The sequence below is a fragment of the Lasiosphaeria miniovina genome, assembly GCF_030549165.1.
Source record: "Lasiosphaeria miniovina strain SMH2392-1A chromosome Unknown B0T26scaffold_1, whole genome shotgun sequence".
In the NCBI taxonomy this organism is placed as follows: domain Eukaryota; kingdom Fungi; phylum Ascomycota; class Sordariomycetes; order Sordariales; family Lasiosphaeriaceae; genus Lasiosphaeria; species Lasiosphaeria miniovina.
In genome coordinates, this window is record NW_026848220.1 from 6,946,664 (window position 1) to 6,958,537 (window position 11,874).

At 53.4% G+C, this 11,874-nt stretch overlaps 2 protein-coding genes across 2 annotated transcripts; both read left to right on the plus strand.

The window, feature by feature from the left end:
- Window positions 1–2,243: 2,243 nt before the first annotated feature.
- On the plus strand, window positions 2,244–3,882 carry B0T26DRAFT_737447 (HAD-like domain-containing protein; the record flags this gene model as incomplete). The annotated part of the gene is made up of 3 exons (XM_060443448.1): window positions 2,244–3,305; window positions 3,362–3,511; window positions 3,571–3,882. 3 exons carry the CDS (start codon window positions 2,244–2,246, stop codon window positions 3,880–3,882), a joined length of 1,524 nt encoding a protein of 507 aa, XP_060303851.1.
- Window positions 3,883–5,635: 1,753 nt separating this feature from the next.
- On the plus strand, window positions 5,636–6,260 carry B0T26DRAFT_671186 (Sec61beta family-domain-containing protein; the record flags this gene model as incomplete). The annotated part of the gene is made up of 3 exons (XM_060439290.1): window positions 5,636–5,638; window positions 5,774–6,074; window positions 6,226–6,260. The coding sequence occupies 3 exons, from the start codon at window positions 5,636–5,638 to the stop codon at window positions 6,258–6,260; spliced, it is 339 nt and encodes a 112-aa protein (XP_060303852.1).
- Window positions 6,261–11,874: the final 5,614 nt, after the last annotated feature.

Here is an 11,874-nt window from a genome sequence, read left to right on the forward strand (position 1 = left end):
GTATATCGCCTACGTGGCACCCAGTGTGTCTTGAAATCGGCGGGCAAGTCTATCAGGCGAGGCCCGCCCGGTTCCGTAATTCTTTTTCCCTCGTCCGGCGAACTCACAGATGCAACAGCGAGCAGGGCGGCGTCGGCGGTGGTGGGAGACGGTGAGTGGCCCGCAGGCGCAGGGGTCCCGTACCGGGCGGTAACGCGGCCAATCAGCAAAGCCCGACCACTCTTCCACGCTCGTCCCCGTCGAGCAGTCTCGTTCAGGCTTCAGGCTTTCCACTTCCCAGCGATCCCCGGCCGGAAAATGCACAGAAGCGACAGCGGCAGGCTGGGCGAGAGTGGCCTGCCTTCGGCTTGAATGGAGCTGTGGAGGCCGTGGAGAGAAGCCGGGCCTCTCTGACAGGGCAATTGGGCGACTAGCCTTTCATGCAATCACAGAAACCAGCCAGCAGTCCCATCGCAGACCCCAACCAGCCCCAGCATTGAATGCGCTGCCCATGCTAGGTGGCTGCCTTTCGTCTCGTTCTGCTTCGGGGGCTGCGCTGGAGGCTCGCTAATGAGTTGGTGGCGATAAAATATGCCGCCTTCAAGTTAACGGAAACTAGGCGATTCTGCTGCGTTGATGAATGTTGGTTTGTTTAGGCCGCTGGCTTGTCGAGACCACACATTCCCCTTCCTTATTAGCGGCTAAGACGCACCTCCTGTACAGTTTTAGTAGCTTATTACTGCGACTGCCCCCTAGAAGTCCCGGGATGGGGGCAGACGTTTATCATCATACTGTTTATTATCCATGACGGGTTTTGCGGAGAACGGACGGAAGAACGAAACTGGCAGCTCTAGATGATCTGCGGTGATCGGTGACTTCAAAGAAACGACGATAGCCATTGCGTTTCAGAGGAGCAAACATGTCAATAAAGCTGAAGGCTGTCGCGCGCAGGTTGAGCCCCAACTGCAAACCCGGATATCGATGGATGCTCGTCCGGCAGGGAAAAGGATCGAAAATTTCCTAGATACATCGTGCATATTCAGGCGTGCGGCACCGTGAGGCAAAAGTCTATCCGTACAGTATTTGAAGAGCCCTTCCAATTCATCTCAGATTGGGGGGCCGACCTGCAAACACACAACACACACCACACACCACACCCCCCCCAAGAGGCTTCATCCATGCCCTGGATATGGATGGCCCAGCCAGCTGCAGGCGCGGCGGGTCCCTTTCGAATTTCGGGCAGCTGGGAGGATGGGTACCAATTTGGCTGGGGAAGACGATGAGGGGCGTTAGTGGACTTTGGGCGTGGGGTCTCGCCCGCCGTCAAAAAATGGAGAGCTAAATGCTAGCCGCTGGTTCTGCGCTATCTTGTGCCATCGAATTGCCCCGTGCGCAGCGTCCTGTTCCAATGGCTAATCTCTTCGGGAAACCCACTATTCCACTCTCGTCGCCCTGTCCCCCCCCGTCGTTCTCCTCTGCGCCTTGAACCATCCCAGAACACGACCCCATTGCCTTTAAAGTCAATCATCTCGCTTCCGCTTGACGGCTTCCTCAGCCTCTGATACGGCCTCTCCTCCTTTCACACCTGGTCGACCGTCGGCCCCCCATCGGCTCGCTCTACTTGAATCTTTGCCCTGCAATTTTGGACGTTGATATTCATTCTTGATTATCTTTCTGCCGTCGCTTCGGGCAATAGACGCACGTTGCTGCCTCGCCTCCGCTCTCCGGTCGGCCCTGCGCGCCAATTTCCCCCTTGCATTCGACGGGATCCCGCCTTGTCGCGATTTTTCTAAGTTCATCGCGCACCCGAAATCTTGTGACAGGCGATCTCAACAACGGCGAGAAGGTGGCTCTGTACTAGAGCGTCGGCCTTCGAGGGCCATACAATCCGCGGCGATAGGGGCTCGGCTGCGCCGTGGGACACTAAGATCCGCGACTCTGAAATCGAGGTTGGTTACCCGCATTCGCTTCCCACGAAATGGCCGCGAAGACGTGCTGTCGATTTTCGACTTGCCTCGTAGCAATCACTGTTGCTTCCCGCGCCACCCCGACGATGTGACTTTCATTGGCCGCTACGGTAGCAGCTAGCGTGCGTGATGGCTGGCAGTTGACTTCTGCTATTCTAATTCTGAAGCCTAAGCTTTGAATCGGCAACAACACCTGCAGCCATATTCTGTTAAGCTCCCCATGCTGACTGCGTTCTACGAAAAGATCCCCGAGGCTCACACTTGAGAAGCCTCGATAAGCCTGTTTCGCCTAGCGATATGGCCCGGGGTACAGAAGAGAGACGACAAGCCGCTCCGGAGAGCTCCAAGGAAAAAGAGATGCTGGCGCCCGAGGACGGCGCTGGCTCCAAAAAGAGCCGTGGACTCCTACCGGTGCCATCTCGATCTTCATCACAGAGAATCCAGCCGTCACCAACAACGACGGGCTTGAGCGGTGCGACTGCTGGCGATCCCAGGGAGAGCATTGGTGGACACTCCAAGGAGTCGAAAGGAAGTATGTTAGGACGAAATCGCAATGGCAGCGCGTCTAGTAACCGTTTAGGCGTTGGAACAGGACCGACAGCTACGCCGGGCAATTCCGAGCCCAGCTCGCCCGCGGCCGCATCTCACAAGAAGAAGAAAGCCCCCGGATTCCTCGCCATCTTTGGGTGCTGTGGGGTGCCGGATCACGCGAACGGCTTGGATACAGAGCCCGAAGTGCCCAGTCACAAGCTCGATAAGATACCTGCTCGACCCGCGACGGCCAGCCGGAGGACCGCGACTCCTTCAGAGCAGCCTTCTAACAGCAAGACGCAGCTCTATGAGAAAGAGTCGACCCAGCAACCGCAGACATCCCAAGAATCGTCAAAAAACGGAAAGCGTGTTTCTGGAACCAGCACACAAGACCAATCTACCGTTGGCGGTGAGAGAGATAACGAGTCCAAGCAGACGACTCTCGTTAGCGCCGGCTCGAGCAGTCCTGTAATCTCGGTAGAAGCACCTCCAGCAACGAATCCAGCCTCGCACCACGTTGACGAGGTTGTTTCTGAGAAGGACGCAGAAGGTGACGTTCCTATGCCGGACGCTGACGCCGCACGGCAACAAGGGTCACAATCAGCAGCGGGATCTGCAGATGAGCCCCAGGCAAGGACTGTCCCCACATCTGCGTTGCCGGCTCCCCCTGTTCCCAATGCCCCTATCGTCACGGCAGTAGAGACGCCTCCTGTATTCGTTCCCGAGCAGCCTCAGAGATTTCTCCTGCCCCCTCAGGCACCCGAGTTCAAGGGCAAAAAATGCCTGGTGCTTGATTTGGATGAAACACTAGTCCACAGCTCCTTCAAGGTTAGCGACCTTAGTTTGGATCACTATTTCCCTAATATCGTTACTTACAGTCCTAGATTCTCCACCAAGCCGATTTCACAATACCCGTAGAGATCGAAGGCAACTATCATAACGTGTACGTTATCAAGCGGCCGGGCGTGGACCAATTCATGAAGAGAGTTGGCGAGCTTTATGAGGTCGTTGTCTTCACCGCATCAGTATCCAAGGTATGAAAGATCTCTTACCTTGTTAGTGTCCAACGGGAAACGCTGACTTCCCCCCTCAGTATGGAGATCCGCTCCTCGACCAGCTGGACATTCACAAAGTAGTGCACCACCGACTCTTCAGAGAGAGTTGCTACAACCACCAGGGGAATTACGTAAAGGACCTGTCGCAGGTTGGACGGGACCTGAAAGACACAATCATCATCGATAACTCCCCAACATCATACATATTCCACCCCCAACACGCTGTCCCAATCAGTAGTTGGTTTTCCGATGCGCACGACAACGAGCTATTGGACCTAATTCCAGTTCTCGAAGATCTCGCCGACTCTAATGTGCAGGACGTTAGCTTGGTCCTCGACGTCACTCTTTAAAGCTTCCCCGTCTCTAATTTCTTTTTTCTTTCTACTACCGTCACTACATGTCTGCCCACCACTTCTGGCTCAGGCCCACCACAGCGGGGGCGTTCCGGTCAAATTTGTCGAAAAGCAAGGCGTTATTGCGCGTCATACTGTCTAATACTTCATATATGGTATGGCGGGTCGAATATCGTCCTACCAGCTTAACCACCTTCCATAGAGAAGGAAGAAGATGGAGCCGACTTGAGAGGGTTGCTTGTTTAGAGGCGAAGGTGGATAGGTGTAACGAGTCGCTCTTCCCATATTTCTTGGGCTAGGCAAACCAAAAGGTGACAAATGAGTAGAGCACGGGGTGTTGCTCAGCTTGAAAAAACAAAATGAGGGTCTTCGAGGGAAATTTGGTATAGCGCAGAGAGCGAGCGGGAGGGAGGAAAGACAGTGGGGGGCAGAGAGCATTGCCAGATATCATTTTTCTCGTTTTTTTTTCTTTGTTGTGGTTTTTATTTTAAGGGAAGAAGGGGTCAATTGCGTTTCTGGTTTGGTCTGTGTTTGGCAACAAAAACTTCACCCAGTCTCCTCCATCCCCCTTCCAGAGGTCTACCTGTCTGCTTTTTTTTCTTTTGTTAATTTTCTCTCCTCCTTTTCAATTTTACTTTTCCCTGTGGCTATCCTAGTTTTATTTCGAGTCAGCTGGGCGCACACATTGTTTCATCATATATGTATATTGAGGCAGACAGACGGACAGAGAGCGAGGACTCACTGCTGGCTCTGAGGGTTGAGTAGGTAGGCGAGGGAGGCGAAGCTCGAGCAATATGAGAAGAGAGAGTGAAGAAAAGAGTATTATGTGCTTGTCCCTTAGTCTTGTAGATGTCCTTCTCACCTGTGCTAGGGGTTGGCGGCGTTTAGTTCTCACTCAAGACTTGTTTAGTACGTAGCAAAACGAGTAGACGCAGGAAAACAGGAACGAGGCCTATCAGAGGGGCGAGAGGTAGTAGAGATATGTAGGCTCAGACACAGGGGCCAGCTTCACTCTAACAACTAATGGTGGTTATAGCTGCTATTACGTCTTGGAATTAGTCTCCTACGTGTCGAGAAACGTGAGTCCATGTGGAATTAGTGGACGTATGGAATGTGGCTGATCGTGGGGTCAGCTCCATCCAGGTACAGTCAAGGTCATTCACGTTGATCAAATCTGAAGTTGGTAATGACATTTGAAAGCAGTCTAGAACATGGTACAAAATAGCAATTACTGTTCTGTGGAGTGAAGAGAACATATCCGCAAACATGCTGCATTCTCTCCACGAAGCCCTGCACTTAATTTACATGGAAGTCGTTGGGTCTTTTTATTTCGAAGCAGATCGCACAAAGGAGGGGCTCCCTGACAGGCGAAGAATCCGGGGTGCGTTCGACCCATCCACTGACATCCCGACTGCTTGACCAATGAAGCTCGGACAGCCGCAATTGGAAGCTGAGCCGAGGCGCGGCCCTCGGCTGCCGGGAAAACAAAGTTGCGGCAGAATCTCCAGAGCGCGACCGCTACAGCTTTGCCAAACCGTGGCCTTAATTGGAGAAACACGGATCATCCCATTTTAGGGGCGACGAGGAACTACTGTGCATCTAGCCCAGCCCAGCTTCACCATTACCAAACCGAACGGCAACCCATGAACCCTTGAATCGAATCGCCCCGCTCGCTCAGCACTTTCCTTTTTAACAGCACGCCTTTGACTCTTTCGCCCACCTTTATTTATTTCTAATAGCTCCGCACACAATGGTACGTCGAGTCCAGTCCATCGCTGGGAGGAACGCGAGTATCTGCCAGCTGTGATGTTGGAACTACCTCAAGGCCCGCACGGCGGCGGGAAACTTCGACCTAGATAGACGGGCAACTAATACGCTTCGCCCGCAGTCTTCCCCTCGCGCCTCATCACCCACGGGTACCGCCAACGTCGCGACGGGCGCCAGCATCGGCGGCCCCGCGTCGCTGCCGCCCGGAGGCGCCCGCACCGCCATCCGCCGCCGCGCCGCCGCCGACCAGAAGGAGAAGATTGCGAATGCGCGGCCAAACAGCACGCGCGCCGCCGGCGCCGGCGGCTCCAGCAGCACCATGCTGCGCCTGTACACGGACGAGTCCCCTGGCCTCAAGGTCGACCCCGTCGTCGTCCTGGTGCTGTCGCTCGTCTTCATTTTTAGCGTCGTCGCTCTCCATAGTAAGCCCACTCGCCGACCAGCCCTGCCAGACCGCATTCATTGGGGGAGCGAGCCAAGAGAGAGACAAGTGCTTATTATGCTGCTTGCTTCGTGTGACGTGTCTTGTTGATGGGGAAGGACACCTCGCTAACCTGCGCTCTCTCTGTCTAGTCATCGCCAAGGTCACGCGCCGGTTCTCGAGCTAGACAGCTTTACACCACACGAGCTGTCTGAGAGAGAGAATGAGAGAGGAGGGAGAAGGGTTATGTGGACAGTGCGCCCACCCCTTTCCCTTTTTTCCTCATGGAACGATACACTACCTAGCCTTATTTTTATGTCTTTTTTCATATCTATTCACATTTCCCCCTCTTTGGCAGACTTTAAAGGCGAAAATATCTGTGGTATGAGAGAAAAATAAAACTGTGAACCGGCATTTTAGGGTGGGTTTTTATGAGGCATAAAGCGCGGGGAGTATTTCAGTGGGAGGAAGGGGGCCAAAAAGGGGAGGGGGGTCCGCCATGGAAAGACTGTCTATGCCCATCACCACCTATAGCCATCATCATCGTCGTCGTTGTCGTCAATGTATCCGGAAACTAGATCTGCAGCGTCTAGTCGATGGAGCTTCTTCTTGGGCCCCCTTTCCCTCCCCCGGGAAGTGTTGTACGATAGCCGTCTATCTAATGAGCTTAGTTAGGAATAAACTGAGAGTCTTTAACTTATCTTGAACCTCCGAGACGGCGCAGGTGAATCTGGAGGGACGAGGCCTTGTCTGTAAAGCATGGGCTGTTTTGATGTCATGTACCACTCTACATACTATGGTGCAACAGGCGATACCAGGCCGGCAGGCAGCTGGGTAAAGACAGGATCCACACAAGGAGATCAGATATCGCATATTAAATTCTGTGGAAAGCCTGAGAGGTTTGGTATTTCTCTCTGCGTGATTGCGAGCCCATGCTGAAGCTGCGCTACTTGGAGCTCACCAGTTTTCTTGAATGGGAGACTTTGAAGAGTAACTGGCCACCATCTTGGCGTATATTTGGCGGTAACAGTGTTGGTTCAGCCCTTGCACCCAGTAACTTCCCAAGGCGATGGCCCTTCGGAAGACCTCTGCTTAACCCTTTCTTTTGCCTAGACCCCGCTTTTCTCCTCTGTATCCTTGAAGCCCTACACAGCAGGCAAGACCTTCAAAAAGCCGGCCACTTACACACACACACACACACACACACACACACCACTTACACACACGTACAGACGCACACATACCCACGCGCGCCATGGCACCTGCCCTGACCTTTGCCCTACCGCCCACGGCGGCTACGGCCAAGGCCGAAAAGGACGCGTAGGACCAAGATCCCCACGTCAGGGCCGTCATCGAGGAACTCCTCCTCGATCAGTCGCTCTACCAGCCCAAGAATACGACGAGGGCCTACGCGCCGAAGCAGCAGGAATGGAGAAAGTGGTGTGCTGTGCACTATCCGCCTATCCCTGCAGATTGGTCGGCCTGGGTCCCCTGGGACGGCTCGCCTCTGCCTGGCGAACTTGTTGACGAGGGGAAGCTCTTGTTGTTCATGACTGCAATCACGAAGCGCGCCCCCCGTACGGGAAAGAGGCCTGCAGCTGAGCGGAAGCGGGAGGAGGCCACTGTGCCTTACGAGCTGGGCTCAGAAGGCGAAGGCGGCCCCGTCTTCTCGCAACTCAAGCTCCAATATAACAGCGTGAGAACCTACATCTCGGCCATCCAGCGCCTTTACGAGGAGCAGAAAACGCGAGGCCAGAACCCTGCCCCTCAGCCACAGGGCATTACACTCAAGGCTCTCAAGGAGAATATTCTCCGCCAGACCTGGGCGAAGAGGTGGAGCGAGCGAGGCGATCGAGGCGAGGGTACGATCAAAGACTCCTATATACCGTCCCAAATCCTTGACCACACTACTGCTGTTTGGCAGGAGCGGAAGGCTATTGGGTGAGCCTTCCGAACGCAAGTTGACTTCCTTCTTGGGAACCATATGCTCTTACGGTTAAGTAATCGGTTCCCAATTGAGCTGCCCGACTGCTTTTGCCTCGACCTGCAAAACAACGGCGTACAAAGGACCCAAGATGCGTGTCCTACAAAGGCCCTCGTAATCCTAATGCGGCAAGGGAAGACGAACCAGCACGGCCGAATGGAATACGGTGCTGCTCTCCGCCATCGAAATCCCAAGGCGTGCCTTATCAGCGCCCTCGCCTTTTGGTTTTTTTTGGCGTTGGCAATGCGAGGGCGAGCCATTCCCCCGGTTTACTAGAAGCGAGGATTGGTACGATATCAAGCTCCTCCGCCAATCGAAAGAGAGTATAATTACTCAGCTCTCGCCACAAACAGCCAACTCCTGGACTCGGCGGGTTTATGAAAGGTGTAATATCATCACCTCTAAGGCCTCGCACGCACCTCGTATCGCCAGCTCGCAGAACGCAGACCTTGCCGGTGTTTCGGAGGCTAGTATCCGTCGTACTGGCCGTTGGACTAATAGCGACCAGATGACCGGCTGTTACCTCTTTGCCACGCGAGTTTATGAGGGCCACTGCTAACTTTGATCCTGACTAGCCTGGCTCATACTATATTCCACGAGCTACAATTATCCCCCCGCCTAGCTTAACTGCTGCAATATGGCCAGAGATGGATAGTTGGAAGGCAAAACTCGAATCTAAAGAGGCAGAGCAGAACAAAGCGGCTGGAGCATTCTTTGAGTTACTCGATTGGTTACATTTAGTCCTTCTTTAAGATGCTCCTTTTCTTATGGCGGAATTCCCAGACCACCCAATCTTCGAGTCCTTAGTTTTCCACTCGCTTGAATTCCTGGCCTTTGCTACCCGTGTGCGAGAGGTAAGTCGTGGTATACAGGAAGATCCACACAGTCTAGCGATCGAGAAGGTTATACCGGCTGTCTCGGAAAAGCTCCGTACTTTAACAACACAGCTCTCAGCTACCGACCGCCTTGGTACACAAAGGTATTATGAGGTTGTTGAGCGCCTCGAGCGCCTCGAGCGGAAAATCGATAATTTTAGCCACCTTAGTTGGAATATTTCTATTACTCCTAACGGCAGGCACACCTCGCAACAATTCCATCACATACAAAATCAAGACCAGGGCTCTCCTCCACAACCTATTAAACCTTCTCTCCCACAGTCTTTAGGCCAGCCAATACGCTCTCCGCTCGTGCCAGTCACCTTAAACTCGACTTCAAATAACCGGCCTCCACGGCTTTACCGGCTTCCACGGAACACAACATCGATCGTTGAGCTCATTCAAATTTGGCGCGAGGGCATTGGAGGCATGCCATCCATAAGCTCTCTTGAGCAACGGTGGGGTGCCCGTTGGAGGCCTAATTTTGAAAGGCGTTTTATTCGACCCGGAAGGTTATTGTTGACGAGGTGGCTCGCCGTGCTGTGGTTAAGGGGCTTACAGAATATGAGGTAGCCAAGCAGATGGACCGCGAGAAAGGCTCTGCGTCGCTTGACAAGGTTATGAAGCTTATTAGATCGCAACGGAAGCAGCCTATATAGTAGTTATGGCTGTTTTGGCTGGGCTGTATTGGCTGTGTTGGCGGTGTTGGCTATGTTGGAAAATATAGGGCAAGATTAGGGGGCAAGATTAGGGGGCAAAGATTAGGGGGTAGTTAGCAGTAATTTAGGAAAAAGTCTTTTTCAACCGCAATTCTACAACTACAAGACCTACAGCTTTGTAAAAATAACGAGAAGAAAGTCCTCAATGAGCCCAACCTATTGGTCTACTTTTTATCGCAATGCAGCGCCCTGTTATTGTGATGCGCGCGTTGCAAGTGCCGGCCTGCCCGTTGCAGGTGATATCAAGGCCGCCAACGGTTTGGCTGGGTTGTTGGCCAACCCCGCACCAAAACACACCTTCGATATCTACTCGATATACCATAGCTCTGCATATATAAGGGAGCTGCAGTGCAATGGGTACATACGTCCGGTATGTGCATACACAGGCTCGGGTAGGTATGCAATGGCTCAATAAGGCCATGCCATGGGCTTGCCTACCTACTAGAGCAGAGCAGCAGTCACGTCTCACTGGCTGACGCGCATTAGATTCGATTTCGTCATATGTCAGACGGCGCCAAGTGCGGTTCCCATCTCATCTGTCTTGGAGTTGTTGTGTGCTGCACTGGGCAAGCAGTGCTTGCTTCTGCCCTACGTGAGCCCGTGTGGTGTCGAGTCGGCGCTCACTGCCCTATTCGTCGACTGCATGTCGTTCCAGAGGCCAAGGTTGCTCGCCTCTCGCTTGGCAAGGGCCAATCAACGAAGAGCCACTGCCAGGCAGAACGTTTCCAGAAGTCTGTCCCGCAACATCGCAGGTCCGTCCACGCGGGGCTAATGTGATGCAAGTGACTGCTGCACTTGACCTGATAGTCCCACTGGTTTGCAACGGAGCCACAGTGAGGGGGGACCAGAACTGCTTGCTGTAAGCAGTATATTTGAACCGTCGACTGCTTTTTTCTGCGCGGCCGAGCTAGGATTGTCTTCCTTCCGCCGCAACGCCGGCCCTGTTTTACGGGCAGCGCGGGGCAACAACCTAACGGCGGAAATAATCCGACAGTTTGGAACAACCTGGAAGCACTGACCTAGTGGCTATTGGTACCTTGGTTACAGGGTGATGTAAGGTAATAAGATAAGTGTCCGTTCGATGTAGAAGACCTGCGACTCATGGCATGACCAGCTGTAAGATATGTAAGGTATGTACTCTAGGTTGTACTGTATTCCGTATACTGAGCCATTTTTGCTGCGCTCTTTCGGCTAGCGAGTTACCGGTGTGACGACAATGCCAAGAACAGGGCGGAAAAGAAGGAAACACCGAAGGCGTGGGAAGGCGGCGGCGGGTAAAGGGACGAGACTCACGAGAGAGGCAAGCGAGAAATGTCCAAAAGGTGGCTGACGGATGTCTTAGATTTACCCCACAGTCTTGGGCTAAGCCGTCGACTGGGACGGACGGTTGTCCGTCATCGTGGTACGGATATCCTTGGCCTTAAGAGCGCCGCAGTATGTCGTGCTGGGCGAATCGTGATCGCCCAGCGCTGGCCCCCCGCTGGGAAGGCCAGAAACCCATCCCACTGGCACTGACCTTTTCCTGACATGACGACCCGATATTGCAACCACACTCTCGGGGACGAAGGAAGACGTGCCATGGCAAACATCTAAGGTTTCATTGCATCGAATCTTTTTTACCCAACTGGCTCAATATCCCGCCGAAGTTGTACGGGGACAACGTATTGGGGCCGTTGGTTGCTTTGGCGTCGCTTCCTAACATAGTAAATGATGATTGGGGATTTCCCCTAAAGCCTGAGCGTATGGGTATGTACATAGTTTCCACGAATTCCCGAGTGGATACCACAGCTGCCGCGAAGGCGGCTGTGGCAGTTCGCAGTTGGCAGTTGGCATTTACCTCCTCCCCAGCCCCAGAGGAGATAGGAAACGGACTTACGCGCTACTCTGAACTTGGCAGGCCATAGCTGAAGACGAACCACTACGGCGGATTAAAAGAGGGAGGAGTGGTTGCTAGCATCCCATTAGCTTTCCGGGGTATCAGGGCGTCTAGTGGAGGGCATCAATCGGGGTTAAAGTACGAAGTAACGAAGCCTCGCGTCTTTCGGCCTGCCCCAAAGCTCCTTCCAGTTTTGAGTTCACGTTCGCTACGGAATGCCTTTCATTGGGTACAGTATATAGGCATACCTTACCTAGGTGGCCCTACCTTACCTAGTTCGTAAAAAGGTACCTACCATCTTAATAAGTAACGGGCGATGGGCAAAGACAGGTTATCCTTCGTAAGCA